At 34.5% G+C, this 23,303-nt stretch overlaps 2 protein-coding genes across 6 annotated transcripts; one reads left to right on the top strand and one right to left on the bottom strand.

Annotated features, from left to right (window-relative positions):
* Window positions 1-4,287: 4,287 nt before the first annotated feature.
* LOC140794824 (protein STICHEL-like 1) lies at window positions 4,288-20,322 on the top strand. 5 transcript variants are annotated; one of them, XM_073147066.1, is made up of 10 exons: window positions 4,288-4,615; window positions 6,091-8,158; window positions 8,714-8,933; window positions 10,000-10,548; window positions 12,148-12,940; window positions 14,956-15,025; window positions 15,119-15,232; window positions 15,361-15,479; window positions 17,038-17,201; window positions 19,826-20,322. In XM_073147066.1, the coding sequence occupies exons 2-7, from the start codon at window positions 6,185-6,187 to the stop codon at window positions 15,206-15,208; spliced, it is 3,696 nt and encodes a 1,231-aa protein (XP_073003167.1). In that variant the 5' UTR covers window positions 4,288-4,615; window positions 6,091-6,184; the 3' UTR covers window positions 15,209-15,232; window positions 15,361-15,479; window positions 17,038-17,201; window positions 19,826-20,322. The 5 variants fall into 5 exon arrangements, with proteins under 5 accessions (XP_073003167.1, XP_073003168.1, XP_073003166.1 ...); XM_073147067.1 differs by lacking the exon at window positions 17,038-17,201 and having other exon boundaries at window positions 19,826-20,061; window positions 20,128-20,322; XM_073147065.1 differs by lacking the exon at window positions 17,038-17,201.
* On the bottom strand, window positions 18,203-23,031 carry LOC140795098 (potassium channel KOR2-like). The gene is made up of 7 exons (XM_073147476.1): window positions 22,835-23,031; window positions 21,988-22,180; window positions 19,833-20,172; window positions 19,394-19,689; window positions 19,118-19,198; window positions 18,925-19,023; window positions 18,203-18,430 (listed from the first exon to the last, which is right to left on the bottom strand). Exons 1-7 carry the CDS (start codon window positions 23,029-23,031, stop codon window positions 18,203-18,205), a joined length of 1,434 nt encoding a protein of 477 aa, XP_073003577.1.
* Window positions 23,032-23,303: the final 272 nt, after the last annotated feature.

The raw sequence follows: 23,303 nt of genomic DNA on the forward strand, positions 1-23,303 counted from the left end.
CTTCTATTGTCTGTGGATCTATTGTTGATCTCTGCTATGCATTGCATCACAGCATATCTGCTTGGAGTAAGCAAAGGACCAGAGCCCCAATGTCTGCCCTTTAATGTGTTTGGTGTTCCACTTAATTGCAGTTTGGATTGCTTTGTCGTTTTCATTTTTGCCTGCTTACATCAGTATATGCTCTTCTTAAATAGATTTAAGGATGATAATTGTAGTCTGTACCTGTCTTTTTCTTTTTTCATTGTTTCATTTTTCTTCTGTTTCCTTTTTGTGTTTTGGTCGAAAATTGTCTGTTATTTTTGTCTCATGTAACATTCTTAGCAGCGGTTTGTTGTACTAAGACTAATAGCTTAATCAAATTTGTTTGTTGTCTCCTTTTTGGCTTAATTTGTGTCATGCAAGGTTTGAGGTGGTAAACCCATTTTGGTTTCTGCTCATACCAACTTCTCGATTTCAGCAGTTTCAATTGGAGATTGTTGAAGATAGAAACATTATGGAATTGGAGAAAGATTTCGTCAGGTGCTACATAGTATGTCAAGCATTAAATCATGAATATTATGTTAATGGTACTAATCAAGTTCAAGGTTTTTGTCTTTGATCTCAAGATACTTCAAGGTACAAATATTGTTTTGATGTTCATTTTGAAATCCCATTAGAGATCGTTTTGATGTTCATTTTCAAGCACACATTGTGAAATTTCTCTCTCAAACTCGAGATTCCATCTCTGGAGTCTGAACGCCTCTCTAAATTGAGGAGCATCTTTTTGTCGTACAAGACCTTTCACACACTATCTGTTGAAATTTGTGGTTGTCAAGAGTTGATATGCTTATTACTTAAATGGCATGCCAACCTCTGACTATTTTAGGTTTGCCAATTTTTTTTCTTATTACTTGTCTAATTCTTCTCGAAACTTTAATATAAGACTAAGGCCTCCTTTGGCAGTCTTTTAAGGGTAATTTTATGCACAGCTCTTAAATATAAATTATGTATATCTATAATTTTACTTATATTTTATTATTTAGTTGTAAAATATATTAATTACCTTGAATAAGTTTATATAGAAATTTGTATTTAGTTACTAACTATGGATAAGTATCTTAATTGTACTAAAAATCTTATTTAAAAAATGTGTATAATTTTATTACACTTTTTAGCTATGATAAGATTTTGTACATAATTTATCACGTCACTTATCTTATATAAAGTTTGACTAAAATATACATAAATGAGTATTTGATTGTAAAATATATTTAAGAGACTCATAATTCGTGAATAAGTATCTCTTATGCACGAACCAAATGCCACCTAAGTGAATTGGAAAATCGTTGACTACGACAATAATTTTCAAATATAAGTTGCTGACTAAATTAACAACTTATATAAAAATGATTGCTAACTAAAGAAAATTGTTAGGTATATATATTTGAAAATCACTGAATCAAAAAATTTGGCTTATATAAAAATATTCTCTCTTATACTTAGCAAATATTTTGACAATGTAGTTATTTTACGGATTATGTTATTTTTCTCTTTTAGTTCCACGATTATATCCTCATGTTTCATAATTTTTTTACGCACTATCATTCAACTTTGAAACAAAGAAGATTATAAACAGTACAATATTTAAAATAATTGCAGAACATAAATCTATAACTTGAAATTTAAAGAGGCAAAACAATAGAATATATTTAAATAACTGCAGAACGTGAAATCAAAAGAAGTAGATAATCGTAATCAATTTCTAAAGGTATAGTAAAATAAGATAACTAAAGCAGCACCTAATTGATGAGAGGGAACATGAAATTTACCGCAGTCTGATTAGAGTTTATAGGTGTTTTTTTCATCCACCTCTTATTGTTTTGTTTGGCTCTGATTGGGTATTATGTGTGGATAAACCTCTCCTAATTGAGACCTATAAATTGTAGTCTGGCCAACCAATCTAGATTTGGATTAAATTCAAGAAATTAGTGAGAATTTTTTTAACTCTTTTTTTTCAGATATCTAATTATTTATGACAGAAATTGATTTCTTGGGTTAGTAGTTACGATTTAATTTAGTCATTTAGTTTCCTTATCCAAGAATTCAATTCTACTAGAATGTCCCTTTTTTTGCAACTGTTCATCAATTAGATTATTAAAAGAAGCTCATGTAGTTTTTGAGTATTTCTTGGGTTCAAATTTCAGCCATATCTGTTTAACTGACACCGTTGAGTTCTCACTCTACTCTCAAAATAACAAAATAAAACAAAGCTGACAAAAACAATAACAATGACACTAGCAGCAGAATCACACACACTGTTTGTGAATGATGCTATTGGCTAGTGGCTACATCAAATTAAAAGACAAGTACATCAAGTAGCATTTGAACTAGATCAAAGGAAAAAGAAGAAGAAGCTAGTTGTAATACTGAGACACCAAGGTTGATGTTTTCTCCAGATGAGAATTATAGCCTTCTATACATACTGGCATAGCATTCAATTCACATGCCTTAAAAGTTCTTTTCACTATAATATGAGATGAAATCATGAGAGTTTCAATCAAAGAAAAAGGAAAAAAAGAGAGAGAGAGAGAGAGAGAGAGAGAGAGATTGTGTTTTCTTTTCGTTTTAGCTAAGTGATGTATCAAAGACTTTATGGCATGATGTGAGGCCTTGCCTCCTCTCATAGAGCCTAAAAGTGCCATGAATGATGCTTAATTGTGCAGCTGGGAATTTCCTGCATCCAGAATGTTTAAATAGAATTGATTTACATGTGAGCAGTGTTATTAGTTAGTAGTTAGTACTCTACCTACTCAGATAAATGCTCATGCATGTGAAGAAGTAAATGCTGCAGGGTTTCTTTTTCTTCTGGTAAAAAGAATTTGTGGGTTCACAACCTTATATTACAGGAGATTATTATTATTATTATTATTGAGTTTTCATCTACTGTGCCGTGTTGTAGTGCAAAGCATACTGCTTGTTGAGCTTTTATACATCTTTTTCTATTGAGTATCATGTCTGAGTGTTTAGTCTCGTATCGAAAAAAAAGAAGTGATAGACTTCATGGGCTCCTGGTCCTCACCTAAAGGCTTAACCTTTTGAGTTGAGTTAATTTCAAGATTCATGTCGAGTCCTGTTTCATTTGAAATTAGGACTATCTTGTCTCCCAACAATTAGTATCTGAGCTAGGTTTGACGATCGTGGCTGGCCTACTTCGAGGTTGGTTTGGTGCGACCAGTTTGATCTCTCTGATGTATCAGTCTAGGTTTCTTAATAGAATAGATCTGTATTCTGTGGATAAAGGATCAAGTTAGGAAGTAATCTATAGTACTAGAGCTTCATACTTTCTTTTATAATCTTTAAACTTTATAGTGGAGTTTCTATTCAGTTTCATATGTTCACTATGCCTTCACTTTTCAGCAAAGAACTATTCAATGATTGCTCCATCAGATCCAATGCTGAAGTAGGATGACAGTTTATATCCAAAGCTCTACTATTGAGCTGGGTCCAGCCACTCAAATGAATTAAACTTCTTGGTGGCAAAATAAATATCAAAAGTAAGATGTAGATGAGATGGATGAGTAATCATCAATAGGGAAATAATTGTTCAACCATATGGTGTTAGTCTTCTGGTAGATCATGTGGTGCCATGTTCCCTGTTTTTATGAGATGAATAAATAATGAGTGTGGCATCTGATCCTATCCACATGTACATATGAGCAGTTCAACTAGTACTGGGGAATTAAAATTGTGCAGATTCTCTTTACTGAGAGATGTCAGAGAAGATAAAAGTTATTCCTTAGACTTGCAATTGAGTCCTGGGTGTGGAAACCATGACTGCAACTCTTAAAATCTTTTGTATCCCAGGAGGAGGTGGTGGTAAAACATTTGCAACTGGTTATAATCCAGTTAAAAGTTCATGAAGTATTATTGGGTCTGTTTGAGAGAGTCAGAATAGACAGAGAATATAGGAGTTTTTGAGCAAACTAGCAGCCTTAATTTATGTGAAAAATAGTACTAGAATTCTTTCTAATATGTAACAACTGTGAAATATCTTTTAATAATAGTGAAGTACTTGTAACAACAACAGAATAACTGTGGAATATATTATAACAAAAGTTAAATGCCTTCTAATTACAGCTTAGTTCATCTTAACAATAATGTAACAGATTTTAATAGTATATTTATATATGGGGAGTAAAAGTTTGGAAAGGGAATAGTAACGGAATTACCATGCAAAGGAAAGTTAAAGCGGATCCGACGTCGAAATAAATAAAAAAGATGCACTGGATTTTTGTTGCAGATTACCGAATCTAATTAGATATTGGAAAATATTTAGAAGAAAAATAGTGTTGGTAGATCTAATTTTTCAATATTTTAGCCATGTGAGCACGTTTTTGCCACGCATAGCAAATAGAACACATCTAATGGAATCTCGGCGGGTTTAGAGGAATTTAATTTCTCCGTGTACAAGCGATGTGAGCTGAGGAGCCTCAGCTCCAAAACCCTAATTAATGCTGCGATCCACTCACCACTCTTAAAGATTTCGACGATCCGGCAACATCTCCGTCTCTTCCTCTCACGAATCTCTCTCAGAAGGTGTAAATTTGCGACTTTTATTGGATTCGACCAGCTTTAGGTGAGTAGCCCACTCTTCTGCAAAATGGGATTTTTGTGTGAGTTTTCTTTAGAAAGGTGCCTCCTTTTTCCCTTGTCTGCTTTATTTGCTCAATTGAAGGAGATTTATGGGTTTATTCGTCCAAATCGAAAGCCCATTTCGTATATTAATTGGAATGTGGCGTGATGGCCCTCTCTGATTCAATGTATATTGTTCTGGTAATTTATGGTTAAGAGGTCGACTTTCCATTTACGATTTAAGATTCATTTTGTATTTGTTGGGGTCCCTTGAGATTCTTTTGGAGGTTTACTAATCGATCCAAGAACCGTAGTGTAGTAGCTCGGACTTGTCAATTGTAGCTAAGGCAACATTGATCTCCCTTGCTCTCTCTAGTAGTTGGTGCAGCTCATGTAGGAGGTACGTCAACATGAAAGCTTTTCACTCCCGTTTGAAAGGCACTCAGCCATACCTCAAAGTTGTTGGTCGGAATTGGATGTGCCGGGTTGGGTTGGTTGCCCAAAGATCCACTGTTTGAGCCGTAGCTTGCTTTGTCGACGACTCGTCTTGATTTCTTTGAGATTCTAGTATGCGTCCCTATCCATTTCCTCCCCTTTTGCTTTGATCTAGCTACTTATTTGCTATCTCCGAGTTACTTCCACGACACTTGATATCCCATGATCGTTTGATAGTTTACATCTTTATCTTCTTAGACATCACGTCCTTTATTTTTTATCTTTGGAGAGTCAGATTTGAAAATGTTCTTCTATGATAATAGCTCTATTCAACTAACTAGGATATTACTATGTGGCTACTTATTACACTTGCAAAATATTAACTCACAAACTACTCGAAAAGCTTAAAATATTAGAATAATAATTTATATATTTTATGTTCAAATAGTCTATCTTATTTTTGGGCTGACATGTTGATTGGCCCAAGAAGCTAACTTGATATAAATTATTGGATGTTTTATATTTTAAATAATATATGTGCCTAGTAGTATTCGAACCTAAGACGTCTACTCTAATATCATGTTAATTCACCAATTACTCTAAAATCTTAACTGCTTGGGTTAATCAAAATGTAACACAAAGGAAACACCTTTTTGCTAAAATTTTTAGATGGAAACCATTTTGATACAATTATGGACTTATGGTGTCAAACTTGAGCTTAATCCCCATTTATCGAGAGGGACTCCACCGTTGGTTCTTCTTCCAAAGGCTATTGTATACATGGAAGATGCTCCGGTCTCCATCAAAATGGCTTTTACAGATGCATTTGGTGATACATGGTATATTTTGCATAAGAATGTTATGAGTGCTATAACTAATTCATTCTGGAGTAAGTTATATGGCTTCCTCAGATATCATTAGCCTCTTCCCATTAGAATAGTCTCATTGTCTTGTTAGGATATAGGAACTGTTTGTCCTCCATTGTTCATGTTTAACTTGGTCTCTGGTCATGCAAATGTACTCATTTGTATACGGTAGTTGCAGAGTGAAGGTTCCCCCTCCTTGCACAAGAAATATTGCTTGATGTAGTATTGCATTTGAAAGTGGCCCTCAGCCTGGTTGTTGATTGTTAGAGATAATGGTGGAGAACTATGCTGGTCCAAGTGAACTTCACTTGAAGAAAGAGCTTATTGCGCTTAGGAAGCAACGGTTCTTACGGGACCCCCAAACTTGCTCGTCTTGGAGGTCCCCTTTGAGCTCTAAATCATTCATTGCAAATTCTGCACTTCTCCATGGAGATGGGTTTAAAGGAAATGTCACACAGGAAGGTAACCGTGGTGAGTCACTTGCCTTACCTTCAAAAAGTGGAAACAAAAGGAAAAAGATTTATTTGTATAATTGGAGGCATCATTCTAATAAATCTAGTGAAAGTGGAATAAAGCTAGATGAGGGTGATAGACAAGTATCAGCTGATGGAGGTTCAGAAAGTTTAAGCAGTTCACATGATGCAGATACCAAGACTGATGTGCATCTTGGAGTTCCTGTAAACATTTACAGTGTCACAGGTTCCAATTCTGCTTCTCCTGTTAAAAGAACTGTTAGAAGGTTGAGAAGAAGTTCGATTTCGAAAAAAGGAGCAATTAAGCATTCAATGGTTTCAAAACTACTGGACTTTCCATCCAGCTCACTAGGTATCATTAACTCAACTGAACAGTCTGATTATACTGAGAACTGCAACTCAGAGGATGTACGGCAGAGTCATGGAGTCACCTGTAAAGATGGTCAGCTTTCTTGCTCTGGATCACCATTGTACACTGGATTTGAATATGGGAATTGGTCAAGCTCCAAAATCCTCAAAACTGCTAGACGAGAGGGATCATCTCATTCTTGTACTCCTGCATCAACTAGTTCTTACTACAGATATGGATGCAGGGACTCCAGCACTGTTGGTTCATGGAATGAAACCGCGGCTTCTTTTGATGGAGATGAATTGGATAGACCAGATTTACCAAGGCATCAGAAATGTGGCATTCCATGTTATTGGTCGAAGAGAATAAAAGATAGGGGACTTGGAGGTTGTTATTCTCCTTCTTTATCTAATATCCTAAGGAAAAAAAGCAGTAGCATTCTTTGTGGGAGACAGACGTATAGCAAGAAAATGTCTGCTTCCAATAAGCAAAAACATCTGGAAAGATCTTCCCAAGAACTGGCTCTCTTGACTAATGGCTGTGAAAGGTGTGATTCATCAACAGGTTCTGCAAGCGATGAGCTTTCTACTAACTATGGGGAGCTTGATTTGGAAGCAATAAGCCGATTGGACGGGAAGAGATGGTCAAGCTGTAAAAGTCAAGAGGGAAATCCACTAGCCAGACATGCAGAATTCATCATGGAAATGCCAGAACAGAGAAGCTTGAGCCAGGAGTGCATGCCGAGGTTCTTTGATGAAATAATTGGTCAAAGCATCGTTATTCGATCACTTACTAATGCCATCTTAAGAAGAAGAATAGCCCCTGCATATTTGTTTCAAGGACCTCGTGGAACGGGTAAAACATCAACTGCAAGAATATTTGCAGCAGCTTTAAGTTGTCTGAGTAATGAAGTGAACAAACCATGTGGGTCCTGTAAGGAGTGTATTATTTCTTCGCCTGGAAACAGGAGGAATCTAACTGAAGTGGATGCTACTGACAAAAAAGGTTTAGACAGAGTTCGGTACCTTTTGAAAGAAATATCAGCCGCTACAGTCTATTCACGATACAAAGTCTTCATTATTGATGAATGCCACATGATATCTACCAAAATGTGGTCAGCGTTTATGAAATATCTTGAAGAACCATTGCCTCGTGTTGTCTTCATTTTCATAACAATTGATCCAGACAAGTTACCAGGCGCCATCATATCCCGTTGCCAAAAGTACAACTTCTCCAAAATCAAAGATATCGATATAGTAAGCCGATTGAGAAAACATTCTGTGGAAGAAAACCTTGACATAGAATTGGATGCTTTACAGTTAATCGCTTCAAAGTCTGATGGTTCGCTACGTGATGCAGAGGCGATGTTAGAACAATTGAGTCTTCTGGGCAAGAGAATAACTGCTACTCTTGTAAATGATCTAGTGAGTTTTCTTTTCTTTGTCATGTTTGTTTTTTTGTTGTTCAACAAGCACTATTACTGCCTCACTTAGTTGGAAGCATCTTTATCATTTTTTATTTTTGTACTGAAATCTCGTTTTGACAGAAGGAAAACAGAGTGGGCTAATTAAAAGAAGGAGAATTTGTGAATATAAAAGATTTCTTTAGTTTATGTTGCTGATTTGTTTCTATTTTTATCTGTAAATGTATTTCTTTCTGTTCTGACAGGCAATATTTTTCTACAGATTCTAGATATCCCCAAGTACTTTTTCTTATTTTTTGAGTTGTATTCCATTTGTTTGTTAACATTGAACCAGAGTATGCCAATTGCCAAGTTGCCAAGTTGCCAAGTTGCCAAGTTGCCTTTTAGTTGAAACTAAAGTTATCAATATGCCGAGATGTCTTATAGCTCAATATTTAGAGATTGACAAGGCTATAGGCAATTTGTCAAAATTTACTTTGAATTTCCATGTTTTGTTAGTTTATTGATGGATCATCATATTCATTCCAGAAATAACTTATATTGCATAAATTTCCAGGTTGGAGTTGTCGCAGATGAGAAATTACTTGATCTTCTGGAGATAGCCATGTCAGCAGACACTTCTGAAACAGTAAAGAGATCTAGAGAGCTAATGGATTCCGGTATTGATCCAATGGCACTGATGTCTCAGTTAGCTGCATTTATAATGGATATTATTGCTGGAACTTACCGGTTAACCAACTCTAGGTGTAGGGATACAGCTCCTGGTGACCGAACTTGTAAGTACTTCCATCTCTTCTTCCTAACTGCAAATTTGCTTGTTAATACACAATCTAGACTTCGCCTTTCTGTTTTTGTTCTGGTTGATCTTTATTGTGATGTAAGATACAAAATAATGTCATGCAATCAGGTAACCCTAGTGTTTTGGTGGTAACCAGAGGAGTTATTTTTTAGTGTTCTAGGCTAGTATAAGGAAGTAACATGGAGTCAAGGATATTGTTCCACTTATGGTAGCGAAAATCTTACAGAAAAGTGTGAGATAAAAAGATGTGCATCACATATTGTGCAGAATATGTAAACCCTTGCTTTTTATGTTTTGACCTGTTTATTTTTTCTCATTGAAGAAAATCTAATAGGGCACCATTATTCGAGAAAGTCAATAGGTGATCTTCTAAGGTTTCTCACTTTCTATGTTTCTATATTGGCTTGGTTTCACATTATTGGAACCAGAGTAGCTCACTGACTAACCACATCCTTTTTTTTCTCATTTATCTTGCCATATCAAGATGGTAATTCCTTATAGGAGCTCTAAAGCTATTGACTGGTAAACATTGGATAATCTTGATTAGATCAGCTGAGGTGGCTTTTGGGCATGTCTTACAAACGTTACCTTGAGTAAACTGGACAGCTCTGGTGCACAAAATATATCTAATGTGAAGATAGCATCCATTTACAAAATGACTTCTGTTACCATGTTATTTATTATCACATCCCATTGTATTATTCGCATAAAATGCTGGCCTACACTTTAACAAAGCTTACACATTGCTACTAAATGATCTGTCTATGAATTATGAGTGCCTCTTTCTCTCCTCCTTTCCATTCATTTTCTTAATATATCATTTTCAGTTTTTACTTTTTCACTTTTGTTTATTTCCCAATCTATGGAATAGTATATTTCATTTTAAATTAATAAGGTGCCATAGAATGATAGAAATATTACTGTATCCTACTATCCTATGTGTGTACATAGTTTATTTTTTTGTGGCTGCTCGTCTGTATCGTTCTGCAAGGTGCATCTTAACCTGTGGATTCATATTATTCTCCTACCTCTGGCTTTCTTAGTAACTGAATGTGAGCTGGAGAGATTGCAAAAAGCATTGAAGATTCTTTCTGATGCCGAAAAGCAGCTAAGGCTTTCAAGCGAAAGATCAACTTGGTTCACTGCAGCTCTGCTCCAACTTGGCTCTGCTCAGAATTCAGAACCACATCAATCAAGCAGCAGCAGCAAAAAGAGTGTTAAAAGGAGTAGTGATGGTGCGACAGACAAAGCCAGAGATAACCCAACTGGGAAAATTTCTCAGGAATCAAAATCATCTTTGGATTCAAAAATAATCAGTGGGTGTGCCAGTACTTATGACCTCCCTTTGTCATATCGAATGACATATGAGACATCAAGGTCTGAAGAGTTGTCTGCACACCGTAGGTCTGTTGGTAAAACCTCACGGGATTCTGCCAGAAGAAGTGATTCCTCTGAAAATAGAGTTTTCATTTGTGCAAAGCCAGAAAGACTGGATGAGGTTTGGAGAAGGTGCATTGAGGGATGTCATTCAAAGACATTGAGGCAATTACTTTGTGATCATGGCAAGCTAATATCAATCAATGAAACTGAAGGTACATCTTCACCTATAAACTCACTACTTGTTTTTCTTTGCGGCTCAATGAAAGAACCTCTTTATAAGTTTTGTATTTCTAATATTACTATTAGAAAATAAAATATAAAAACCACCATTCTCCAACAGCTTAAATTTGTAAAGTAATTGATGAGTTAACATGGTATTAGAGTCAGAGGTCGTAGATGCAAATCCTACCATGCTCATATTTGCTTAAAAATATAGAACTTCACCAATTTAAATTAAATCTACTTTTTGGACCCATTAAATATCTCAGTTCAAAAGTGAGGGGGAAAATTAAAATATAAAATATAAAAACCACCTCTCTCGAACAGTTTAAGATTTCAGATTAATTAATGAATTAACAATTACAATAAGCAATGATTTAATAGGGAATTGCATTTCAGGGTTACTGATATCTTATTATGGAAGAAGATAAGATTTCTATTATGATCATTCTTAACTTTCTATGACAAAATAAGAGAATTTCTATTTAATGACCAAAGCATGGCTTGGTTAGCTTCTTGATTTCCTATTATCTGCAGTTCATTGATCTTGATAAATAGAACTTTGATCAAAACATAATTCTAAATTGGCATGAAAGATAGTTCTACAGAACATTTGAAGTTTTGAATGGACATTACAAGAATTACTTTTTTTTTGCATATTGGTAAGCTGTACTTTCGGTTTTTTTTGTGCATATTTTGAAATTTTCCATGCAGAAGCCAACTAGGGAAATTTATGTGCATTTGTGCCTACATTTACATTATAATATAAAAATGTAATAACTATTATTTTTTAATAACTTAAGTTTTTAGAGTAGTTGGTGAGTTAATATGGTATTATAGCAGCAATTCTGAGTTTGAATCCTACAAGTCTCATCTGTTGTTCAAAATACAAAATACCCATTTATTTAGGTCAAGTTCATTTTTTGGGCATATCAAAATATCTCAAGCCCAAAAGTGTGGGTGAATGGACAAATGTAAAGGTGGAGGGATTACAAGGAGATATATTTAACTTTCATCTTCCTGGCTCTTAATCAGCATGAGATCTCTTCCTCTTGTTATGTCTCTTTTCTTGCATAGCAGTATTATCTAGAATGTCAAATCTCTGACATGTCACACTCAGACATAAAATGCCATAAATCCGGTCACTGAACATTGGGGGAATGTTTATACATGTTCATATATATAATATATACATGTAATTATATGTAATGTTTTATATCATTGATTGATAGGAAGAAAACTGAATGTACTTTGGATATATAATGCGGATTGAGAGGATAAAACTGAGGTGGGAGATACTCAAATGCTCAATTTGTCTTCATTCTTCAGACACGCAAGACAAGTTATCTGCCATGTGTTAAGATGCACTAGACATCACAAATGCTAATGCTGTTTCAAAGTGTTATTGATTTGAAAGGGGTAAAAAGAAACCATGAACCAGATGCTAAATCCACAGTATCTTGAAGAACTCTTAAGGATTATTTCCCTAAGTTATTGCATTGTATGCTAATTTGAAGTTACCGCTGAATCCGTTGTTCAACTTGAAAGCTGCTTTTCTCTAGAATAAGAGTTTAACAAGCTAATGTTTTTAGGTATCTTGGTTGCACATATAGCATTTGGGGACAGTAAGACAAAATCTAGAGCTGAGAGATTCCTGAGCAGTATTACAAATTCAATCGAGATAGTTTTGAGACACAATGTGGAGGTTAGAATTGGTCTCATGCCTGAAGTTTTTGTTGAGGGACTAAAACCAGATGCAGATTCTCAAGACCAGAACCCAACAGAAAAGCTTAGATCTCTCTATAAAGAACAAAGAGTGGAATCTGATACATTAAGTGGCTCATCCAATAATATTGCAATAAAAGGATCCCCCAATTTTCCTAGGAAAAGTTCTGATCAGTCTGATCAAATGCTGCAACGAACACTGGAGAAATATAGCTCTCCAGTAGCAGAGAAAAGCTTTCAAGTGGAGAGTATTCCTGGTATGGCTTCTGAAGGAAGCATGGCTGCTCCAAACACTAGAGGACAGGAAGTTTCATGTCACAGGACAAAACCAGCAGGTGTTGATGAGCAAAGACTGGAGAGTGCATGGCTTCAAGCTGCAGAAAGGAATACCCCTGGATTGTTAAGCCATCCAAAACCTGAGAAGAACCAAGTTCTGCCACAAAATGACAGTAGATGTCAAAATGGTTATATGTCCTCTACGGCAATTGTCATAGCCTCAAAGCATTCGGAAGATGAACTGAATTATGAGATGAAAACCTTAAAAGTCAGTGATGTCAAAGGTCATCAGAAAAACCAAATTGGAGAAAAGGGGGACTATGTCATTTCACCAAGTTTATTGCACAGCAACAACAGCACATCCAATTTTGACAAAGCGAACCTGTAAGTTTTTCCTGCAGGTTTTGGTAAAACTATTGCTTCCATCCATATTTTAATCTCTGCAAGGAAATCTTAAAAGACCTAATGCTGAATCTAAATGATTTTTGTTGGCCTATTAACTTGCCATGAAACCCTAGTAGTCATCTTGATGCACATGTACAACTTCTATTTCTTTGCTGATTGATGACTTTATTCCTACATGGTGTATCTTAAGTTAGTATTAGTGCTGATGCAGGTTATACTTTTCTTAATTTGTGATTTTAAACAATATAAGAGCTAACTTATGACTTGTCTAATGGGTGACAGGATATAGTTTATTGGCTATTAATTGTTCTTAGCATGTTTTGACTAATCTTGACAGTTCATCTTGCAGATACAGAGAACTGACTTTTAGGCAATATTGAATACATACATAGAGTTGGCATATAAGTAGTAAAGCCATTACTTTGCCTCCTGACATTTGTTAGTTAAAGATGAAATGGCTCTATCAAGATTATAAAATGTGGCAACAGTGTGCAGGCATTCAAGATACCATGTAGTGTATGTTAGAATAAAAACGAATAAAACCACCTTCCCCTAATAGCTTAAATTTTTAGAGTAGTTGATTAGCTGACATTGTATCAAAGCATGAGGTCTTGAGTTTGAATCCCACAGGCCTTTCTGTCATTTAAATAGGAAAACCTTCATCCATTTAACCCAAATTCATTTTTTAGGCCTAATGAAATATCTTAAGCTCAAAACATGAGAGGGAGTGTTAAAGTATAAAAAATAGAAAAAGTTGCAAATAATACCCTGTATTTTAACTATATTATAAATAAAGCCATCTCTTTTCATTATTTCTAAACAGAACCTCCTTTACTAAAAGAATACTGAACAATACGTTGGGCTAAGTTTAATTTAACAAGCAGCTAACATAATATAATAAAAATCTGGATATTTCGTCAGATTTTTATAGTTTCTAAATTACCCTTACCTCGCTCCTCTCATATGACATCTGAGATTAAACAACAATAGTTTTATATTCTTTGAGCTGTTTTGGAGGCTTAATTTTGATTCTATAATTAAGTTGATCTGATACTTGGTTCAAATTATATCCATCTATCTATCAAATGGTAGGGTGTGGCATGATACCTTTTTAGCAAATTGGAGGGCTCTATTTGTAAATAATGAAAAAGGAGGGCTTAATTTGTAATATAGTCAAAATATAGTATTAATTATGATTGTTTTTAATAAAATCATTATTCTTTAATAGTTTAAGTTTTTTGAGTAGTTGGTGAATTCACAATGCATACGTAGTTAAGTAGTATATATATGGGTGCACATTGCGTCGGTGAAAGGAAAATTTGAACGTCTTAATATATACAAAATAAATAGGAACCGAAATTGAGTAGCTAGTTTTCTTAACTTAATGCTCCTTTATTGGGGGGCTTAGGAGTTGGGACTGGCTATTGAAAGGTCTTACAGCATGCTTGTACTGTCAAAGTTAGGAAACTGAAATAAAGTAAAATCTTATAAAGAAATATCAAAGATATATGTTGGTATAGGTCTGCACGAGATCTATTGTTGAAATGTTAGTAATATGCTGTAATGAATATTTGATACCTCTGTTGAGGGGCATAAGGGTACAGAGAAATACATAAATGACTGCATATGCAGATGCGTAAACTGCATTTTATAATAGCTCTGTGTCAACCCAACATTACCCTATATTATTATATTTGTGCTATGTCTTAGCTAGGGTGATGTCAAGGAAGTGACAGTCTTGTCTAGAAACCTTTGTGGCCTGTGGTGATAGGAGAAATGCATACTGTTTGTTTGGCTTGTTGGTTCTTATGTTCATCAGAAATGAATCTTACTTATACTGAAGCATCAGCAGCAAGAAAAGAAATATCTATCTGGAAGGGTCAATTGACTGCTTCTGTTTTGGTGTATCATTTAGGCTGATATATTTGATTGCCAGATTCAATCTATCCTGACTAGCTGTGCTTCCTGGGTCCTAACTATGCTACAATTTACAGGGGATATGAGTCTGGACCGGGTTCCAATGGTTTACTTTGTTGGAAAAACCGTAAATCACATGGTCAGAAGGTAATATACAGAAAATGTTGCCTTGTCCTTCTCATCAATATCCTTCTTTGACACCTCCAGCTTCCATCTTGACCAAGTTCTTGCTAATAATAGGTGAAGCGAGGGATATCTATCACATCCAAAAAGACCAGCCGCTACTTGTTATTTGGAGAATGTGTAAAGTCAAAAGAGGAAGAAAGTTGATCCAGAAATGACAAAAACTATGACGTTGACTCTTCAGAAAGCTTATTTTTCTCACAATTTTTTAAATTTGTTTTGCTACACTAGCCATTCTTGAATAAAAAGTAACTGAGTCTCCTATGTCCTTATCTTGTGAGGCTTGGTCGTTCTTACAGGATGTTGAATAATATAGCAAGGAAGAAAAGTAGGATCAATACTCCAAATACTTTATGCATGCATTGTGGCTGATCATGTCATTTATCTTGATAAGGGACAATTCCAAGCGGGAAAGCAGGTACCATTATGATTAGTAAATGATAATTATGTCAATGTATTATCTTGTATATTATTATTTTTAACCTTATAGAAGTGTTTTGATGATTCAAATGTGATCAAGCATATTTTTCCCTGATTCTATAATGAACAGTCGATGTTATGTCTGTGCATCCTTTAACAGCCCAAATGACACTTTAGTGGCTTCATATAATTCAATAGGCATGGTTCTGCTCTTGTAGATGCCAGTCATGTAGGTTTGCCCAAATTTGTGAACACTTATAAGTGTATCAGGCACTGTTTTAGGGAACAACTACCTAAATTTTACATAGAGAATTATTATATCAGCTGTTTTGGTGTAAGGGAGTAGCTATAAACTTCTATAGCCTTTCTTGATGATACAATGCTATGCTTGGGTAGAATTGGGGCATAGGAAGAAATTCCCTGTTTTGTTTTTTGCTATTATTTTCTTAGAAACGAAATAATATTTAGCACCACGAGTTTTGCTTTTTCGATGTTCCAATCCTTGGATTGTCAACCTGTCTATTTTGAGCATATATTTTCATCTCTAAAGCAAAGTCAACCTAAGTTAAAACTTAAACTAAGATAACAACAATTAGTAGAGCAGAACAAGGCAAGTTTGCCTCTATCGATGTAATTACCTTGTATGGTTAGAGTAGGTAAGTCCTATGTTTAGGCTCTATGAGACCAATAAAAAAGGAGGGTTTTTATGTAATAAATTAAGATTATATTTCTTGAAAAGACATGTTGAAATATATGGTGTAAAGCGCATAAAAAAAAATTTTCTTCTTTCTTGATACTTTTTGGTATTTATTTGTCAAGAATGCGTTTCTTCTGGATTACATGACAATAAATTATTCTATAAAATCAGGTGAACAAATAATAGCTTAGACCAAAAATTTGTTTAAACACATAACTGGAAAGGATCTTTTCTTGTTTTCTAAGATTCTACTATTTCAGTAATCCTAACAGGAAATACAGGACAAAGATTAGGTTAATTAATTGATACATATAATAGACACTTTCACTAGTATGCTCAGAATAATACAATCATCAGAAAACACTCTTAAGAACAAACAGGAACATATTCAACGATTCTTTAAACAAAGTTGCTGCTCCTGTTCAGATATAAATATCACTGATTGCATGGACATTTTTCCCTAGCATTCTCCAAAATCTTAAGAAGTGGTTTGCTCCCACATCTTTGGCCTTCATCAAGGGGAGTGTTTCCCCACCTGTAGCCACCATGTAAAATTTGAGTAGAGGAACATGTGGTATGTTGATAAAGATATTTTTAACATGTAGTGGAAAGCCCATTAGAATTTAGAAGTTTACTTAAACTGGCAAAATTTAAATTCCAATATCTCAATGACATCAATTCATATCAAGAGCAAAAGTTGGGTGCAGATTAAGATAGATGAACATCATGGAGCTTTTTAATATTTGAGATGGTTGGAAAGTTCAGAGGCATGAATTAGTGTGAATGCTAAAGGCAGATAAACATGTAGATAGAAAAGGTTTAGCTAGAGAATAATAAAATGTTGTACTTTTGGTTTTAGGGGAAAAGAAGTGCAATACCTATCTTTAGAAAGAACATCTGCACCAAATTCTATCAATACACTGGCAACAAGGTGTAAGCCCTCTGCAGCTGCAACATGAAGTGGTGTCCTGTGGTCATAATTTTTGGAGTTTGGATCAACTCCATATTTGAGCAAACGTCGCAGTATGTCAATTTTGCTCTCTGTCACAACTTTACAAAGATAACTTCCAGCATCTTTCAAATTTAGAGTTGCACCATTCTCCACAAGCAGAGTAGCAATTCTATCATGTCCAGCCCTTACAGCTTCCAACAATGGAGAATTTCCAAATTTATCTGCATTTATAACCATAATATAGTGTTAATGAATCTGGTGTACAGGAGTAAAGGGGAAAAATAGTACTATTTTTCAAGCTTAGATCTTCACCCACCTATGCAATGCACATTAGCTCCTCGTTGTATAAGAAACCTCACAATCTCTTCGTATCCTTTGCATGTAGCCACATGCTAATGCCAAAAAAGGAAAAGAAAAGAAAATAGTTAAAGACTATTGTGTCGGTGCTGTGTGCTGACTCCGAACATCTATTTTAAGGTTGCTCCATGTACCATAAACAAAATGATTTAAGTTTCATGGTTTTGATCCTTAATCACTGGGTAAACATTATGGAAATATGCATCAATGAGTGTTATGACTGTTCTATGAGCTTGACAAATATAGAGTTGTATAACATCAAATTGTTTCTTGTTATATTAAAGGTGAAATCATAATGTGCATGTGAGAGTATCTAAGCATTTCTTGTATGAGCATATGCGATTGATGTTTGTTTGTGCTTCTCATATAAATTCTTTAATTCTTCTATTTGTAAGCCCTGAGAAATTTGAGAAAACGCTTAAGCAATATGTTTGTCGAAAGAACAACATACTAATGCAGTCCTCCCATCATAATCTGTTTTACTTGGATCTCCTCCTGCACTAATCAAGGCTTTCAAATGATATAGATCCCCATGGTATGCAGCATTGTTGACTCCCAATACTAGTTCTGCTTCTTGCTTTGCAATCAGATATGTGATATCCGGCTCCATCTGTTTTATTCTTAAATCCGTCTCTCTTGCCTTCAACCAAATAACACATTGAATCATATGTTAGAACTGAAATGAAAAATAACTACACATTTCTTATCATAATATTTATACCTTTAGCAAATTGCTAAGCACTTGACGACTATCATTGAAGTAAAGTTGTAAGATGCTGATCAAAGACTGTTTCTCCATTCGTAGAAGTCTGCACAATTCACAAACTCGAACTGTATAGGGTTGTGGAATGTTGCATAGTAGAGCAACATCGCCAAATATGTCGTAAGGGATGAATTCTGCAATTGTTTCCTCTGATCCATCTTCTCCAATGCCCACTTCTTCCTGTGTTAGAGAAGAAGGATATATTAGAAAAGTTTGGCATGTTATGTTGTGCTTGAATTATGGTATGTGCTGTTATATAGTTAAGATGGTTTGTTATGCATTATTAACTTAGTTAACATTATTTCCTCTTGCAAATCCATGATCAATTACATGAAAATGCGCATAGAAGATTGCACTCAAAATATGGGATGGAAATTCTTGCTGCTCTAGTTAATTTTTGGACTTAATATTGAATAATTAATGGTATAGGATTTGCTCCTGCAGAAAAGACAAAAACTTGAGGACTCATGTTTACTGGAATTCATAACCCTGACAAAGCGGTTAGAGGATACCTCATGCATGTAATCTCTTTTGGATGAACTATATTGCATTCTTTAACTCAAACTAGACAAGCTAAAAACTATTCCTAAACATCCTGTATAATCTAAATTGTTTGAACATAATTTCTGTGTCCATAATTTATCATAGGATGTGTTTCTTGGGAAATATATTACCAGAATTCCATGAGACACAATATAGATTTGATCCACGGCGCTTCCTTGCTCTAGGATTACCTCTCCTGGAAGGAAGAACTCTTCATTTAATTTCATCACCTACAGGAATTTCACTATGCATTAGATTTATACATGTGCATGTATCTCTAAAAGAAAAGCATAACCAAATAAGATGTTGATCATTGTAACGTACAATCTGACTTAGGAATTCATCTGAGCATCCTTTAAAAAGTTTGACCTTTTGGACCATCTCCATATATAATGTCTGGGAGATCTGTCATCGCACAAAATTCAGAAAAGCAGACTCAAAAAAATATTTGGGTTTTCTATAACTCATAAGACATTATTGATTGATAGTCCATGGAAAATAATAATTTCTTTAAAGAGGATAAGACTATAATAAATTATGGATGCAATAAGTAAGTAGTCATGGATAAAGTAGCTTTATCTTTAATACTGCAAGTGCTACCTTAGATCTAACAGCAACTGGAATATCTTCAAGTATGCTATCTTTTGTATAGCTGCTCTCGTATTGTAGTCTTAGATGACCCTTGATTTGTGATCTGATATCCTTACCAAGCTTATTCCTGTTCATGTACTTAATTAGATCTGTCATCTTGTCACGGAACCTCTCCGTCTTCGAGCCCTTGACGATTAATGCAGTCATATTACCAATCAAATAGGCACTTAGTATCATATCAAATGAGATGTAGGTCATGATAAAGACCATCTCCCTCATATTCACAGCATGGATGTCGCCATATCCTGCATTACAGTTGATACTTATCAATCACAACATGCATTTGAATGTAACTGTCTATCTAGCAAAAGAATTTATGTGCCAAATTTAGTAAAACCTGCAAACTTATGAAAGAGAACAATTACTGACAAATGTTTTCAGGATTTACCGACGCTGGCCATTGTGACAATGGCAAAGTACAAGGAAGTAACGTAGCGTCTTACGAAGTCGATCTCCCTGAAGTTGATGTACTTGTAGTCTCCTAATGACAGGCTTCCAATCCAAGTATATCCCTCCTTAGCTGGAGGCATTGTTGTTGCAAGGTAGTAGAAGATGCAAGCAGCAATGTGAGTGCAGTAGAGTTCAACTGTGATCAGCTTTACTATCCTTGTGAAGAGGTAATTTATGCGAATGTCCTTCTCCATCTTCTTGAAGAATTTGATGATGTTTCTTGCTCGGTATAGGCGCAGCCAAATGAAATATCTGATAACTTCCATTCTTCCTGTGGACTGATGAAGAAAGCATAGACATTAGAGGTGATATGTATACATATATCTTGTATTCAGGCTAAAATGGTGTATGACATCAAGATGGTTACTTATTTGAGGAAACTTTTTTTTTAATGAAATTAATTACAAATACTCTGCATTTTGTTTTTATTATTATCGTTTACACTCTACTATATGAGATATTTATTATTCAATCCCTACATTTTACTTTAAATGCATTAAAAAACACCATGAGTCAATTAATTTTACCGTAACAGCAGTGAAAGGAATAGAGAATACTCTGTTACATTGGAAAATAAAGTTTAAAATACCTCTAATTTTACTTCAAAATCTAATTCTCAATTTAGTTTTATCTTAACATTAAAAGAAATTATTTAAGAGTATTACTTTTATTTTGCATGAAGGATGATTTTGAGGCATTTTAAGCTAAATGCTGGGGTCAAAGTGATAATATCCGTCTTTTAATAAAATTGTAGTTTATACCCTATATTTTTACTATTTATAAATCAAGCCCTATAATTTAGCGAATATATATAAAATCCTACTCTGCCATTAGATTAGTTAGTTAAATTTAACAAAATCTCCGAGTTAAGTTATCTAAACTAAAAAAATTATAAAAATACTCTCAACCAAGCCATAGGGCATTTTAGTTATTTGAAAAATAAAACATCTCTATTTAACATAATATTTTGACGGTGTTAGTTCAAATTTAACCCAGGATGTTTCTGCATATATTCACTAAATCAGAGCGCTCAATTTACAAAGAGTGAAAATGTAAGGCGTAAACTACAATTATATTATAAAAAAAGTATTATATATAAATTTCCCTAAAAGATTTGATACATTTCCTTTTTTTTTTCTTTTGTGCTTATTCCACTTTACACCTTGTCTTTTTCTTGTATTAAAAACGACCCCTGTTATGATTTTAATGTTCAAATGGCGAACCAAATTAAAATTTAACAAAATAAAGGGAGAATATCAAAATACCGTATCAAATTGGGGTGAGTTGCCGTATATTTGATATTTATCATATTCGATCAATTTAAATGGTAGGGTTTTATTGAGACATTAAAATTCAGACAGAGAGGTCAACATAGTTGTAAAGCATAATAAGTAAAAAATGCAGGGTGCTAAATGGAAATGTTCCAATATATTTATACACATTACCTTGTAGATGGCATCCCAAGGGAAACAACCGAGAAAGTCAAAGGCAAAGTTGCCTTTCACATAGCTGACCTACGAAAAAAAATAATAATTATTGGTGCAATTTTTGTTAGATATAAATTAATCTTCTCTTTTCCAAAATTTAGATGTCATTAAAGAACAAACGAATCAAAAGAACACCTACATTTTGACATTATTATAAAAAAAAAGAGAAAAAAATTTGCATTTTACCCCTTAATTTTTCCGTTCAAAACTAATAGTAAAAGAACACCTATTTTTCCCTTTATATTATCTCATTTTAGAATATTTGCAATGTCCGAAATATAAAAGTGACAAAAAATTAAAATAAAATAAGGGTATTTTAGTCATTTACATACAGTTGTTAATTTTAACATCCAATCTGTTTGGAATATCTACGAATATAGTTTAAAAGAGTTCAAGGATTTTAGTAGAAATCACGATTATTTTGACCCCTATCTAAGGGGTCAATTTACAAATATTTCAAAAGGGTATGAGGTTTCTTGCAATAAATCCAAAACTACAGGTGGTTATTTGCAAAACAAAAAAATAGAAGAGAGAGAGAGAGAGAGAGAAAGAGAGAGGTGTTGATATATATTCTGACCGCAATGCAATGCATTTCCTGTCATACACCATCCTGTAGCTGTGAGCGTCTCTGTAGGCGACGAAGAAGTGCAGCAAGACATCAGCGAGGAAGACGATCTGCACCCACTCCAGATGCCTCAAATGCTCCGGCGATCCTCTGAAGAAGCCGAACTCCAATGGCGTGAAGAAGGTCGAGTAGATGGACCAAACGAACATCATGTTCACCCACATCCTATACAATCTGGAAATTATTTTCCAACAAACAAAACCAAACATTACTTCACTTCTAAGCTGAATCCAAAGAACTGGATCACCATCATCACCTCTTCATGCATGCATGCAGGGATGCTTGGATCCTCTTCTTCAGATTATCTTGTTCAGAATCCCAAGAAGGCTAAACAAATGACTGACAAGATGTTAATTATCAAATTAAATATGAAGATCGATGAATCTATATAGTGTTCTTATATATATATATATATATTATATACCTTTAAGACTTTTAGACATGAAAGCACAGATGCTTTATTTTAGTCTGACCACTTTGAGAACTCGAATGGGTGTTAATAATATTTGAAGATCTAGATGCAAAGACAGACAGACAGACAGACGACTTGTACACGTTTCTCCAAACCCAACTTTGTATAATTTATTCATAAAGCTTGCCCATTATCTATCTTTTACTTATTTAACGTACAAAGTCCACACAAGCAAAATTGGGCAAGTTGCAAAGAACCAAATTTAATTTGTAGAACAATGCAATGCTTCATAAATGAATAAAATCACCGTTCTTTAAAAGTTTTAAGTTTCCAGGGATTTAGAACATGATATCAAAGTAAAGCAATCGTTGTCTATGAAACAATATATATATATATATATATATATGTATACTTGCCTTCCATTTGGACGTATAACGAAGGCATCATAACATTTTCTGGGGAGTTTCAAAGCACTGCTGCTGTCCCATAACTTTCCTCCTCTTCCATATCCAAACTCCTTGGCAACCAAATTTAGCCGACTACCAACTGATCCTTTCAAGTTATCTTCCACTTCATTCAACTCAAACTCCTCCTCATTGATCTCCTCACCCATATCTCTCTCTCTCTCTCTCTTTCTTAGGAGTGTGTCTTAAGTGGTAGTAGGGTTAAGGATCCTATCAATATATATATAGCAATTTGTGACATGCATGTACCTGAACAAGGGCCACTTGGTTGGAGAGTATTTGACCAAACTAGGCCTCCTTAAAAAACTAAGAAGACATATTCTAATTCTATTAGCAATTAACACGTTACAGTTAGATAATTAAATAAACTAAGAAGACATATTATATCTGGTAGAGGGAAGAGATAGTTGACATTATTCGA

The sequence above is a fragment of the Typha latifolia genome, chromosome 9 (assembly GCF_019914945.1).
Source record: "Typha latifolia isolate L0001 chromosome 9, TyphaL0001v2, whole genome shotgun sequence".
In the NCBI taxonomy this organism is placed as follows: Eukaryota; Viridiplantae; Streptophyta; class Magnoliopsida; order Poales; family Typhaceae; genus Typha; species Typha latifolia.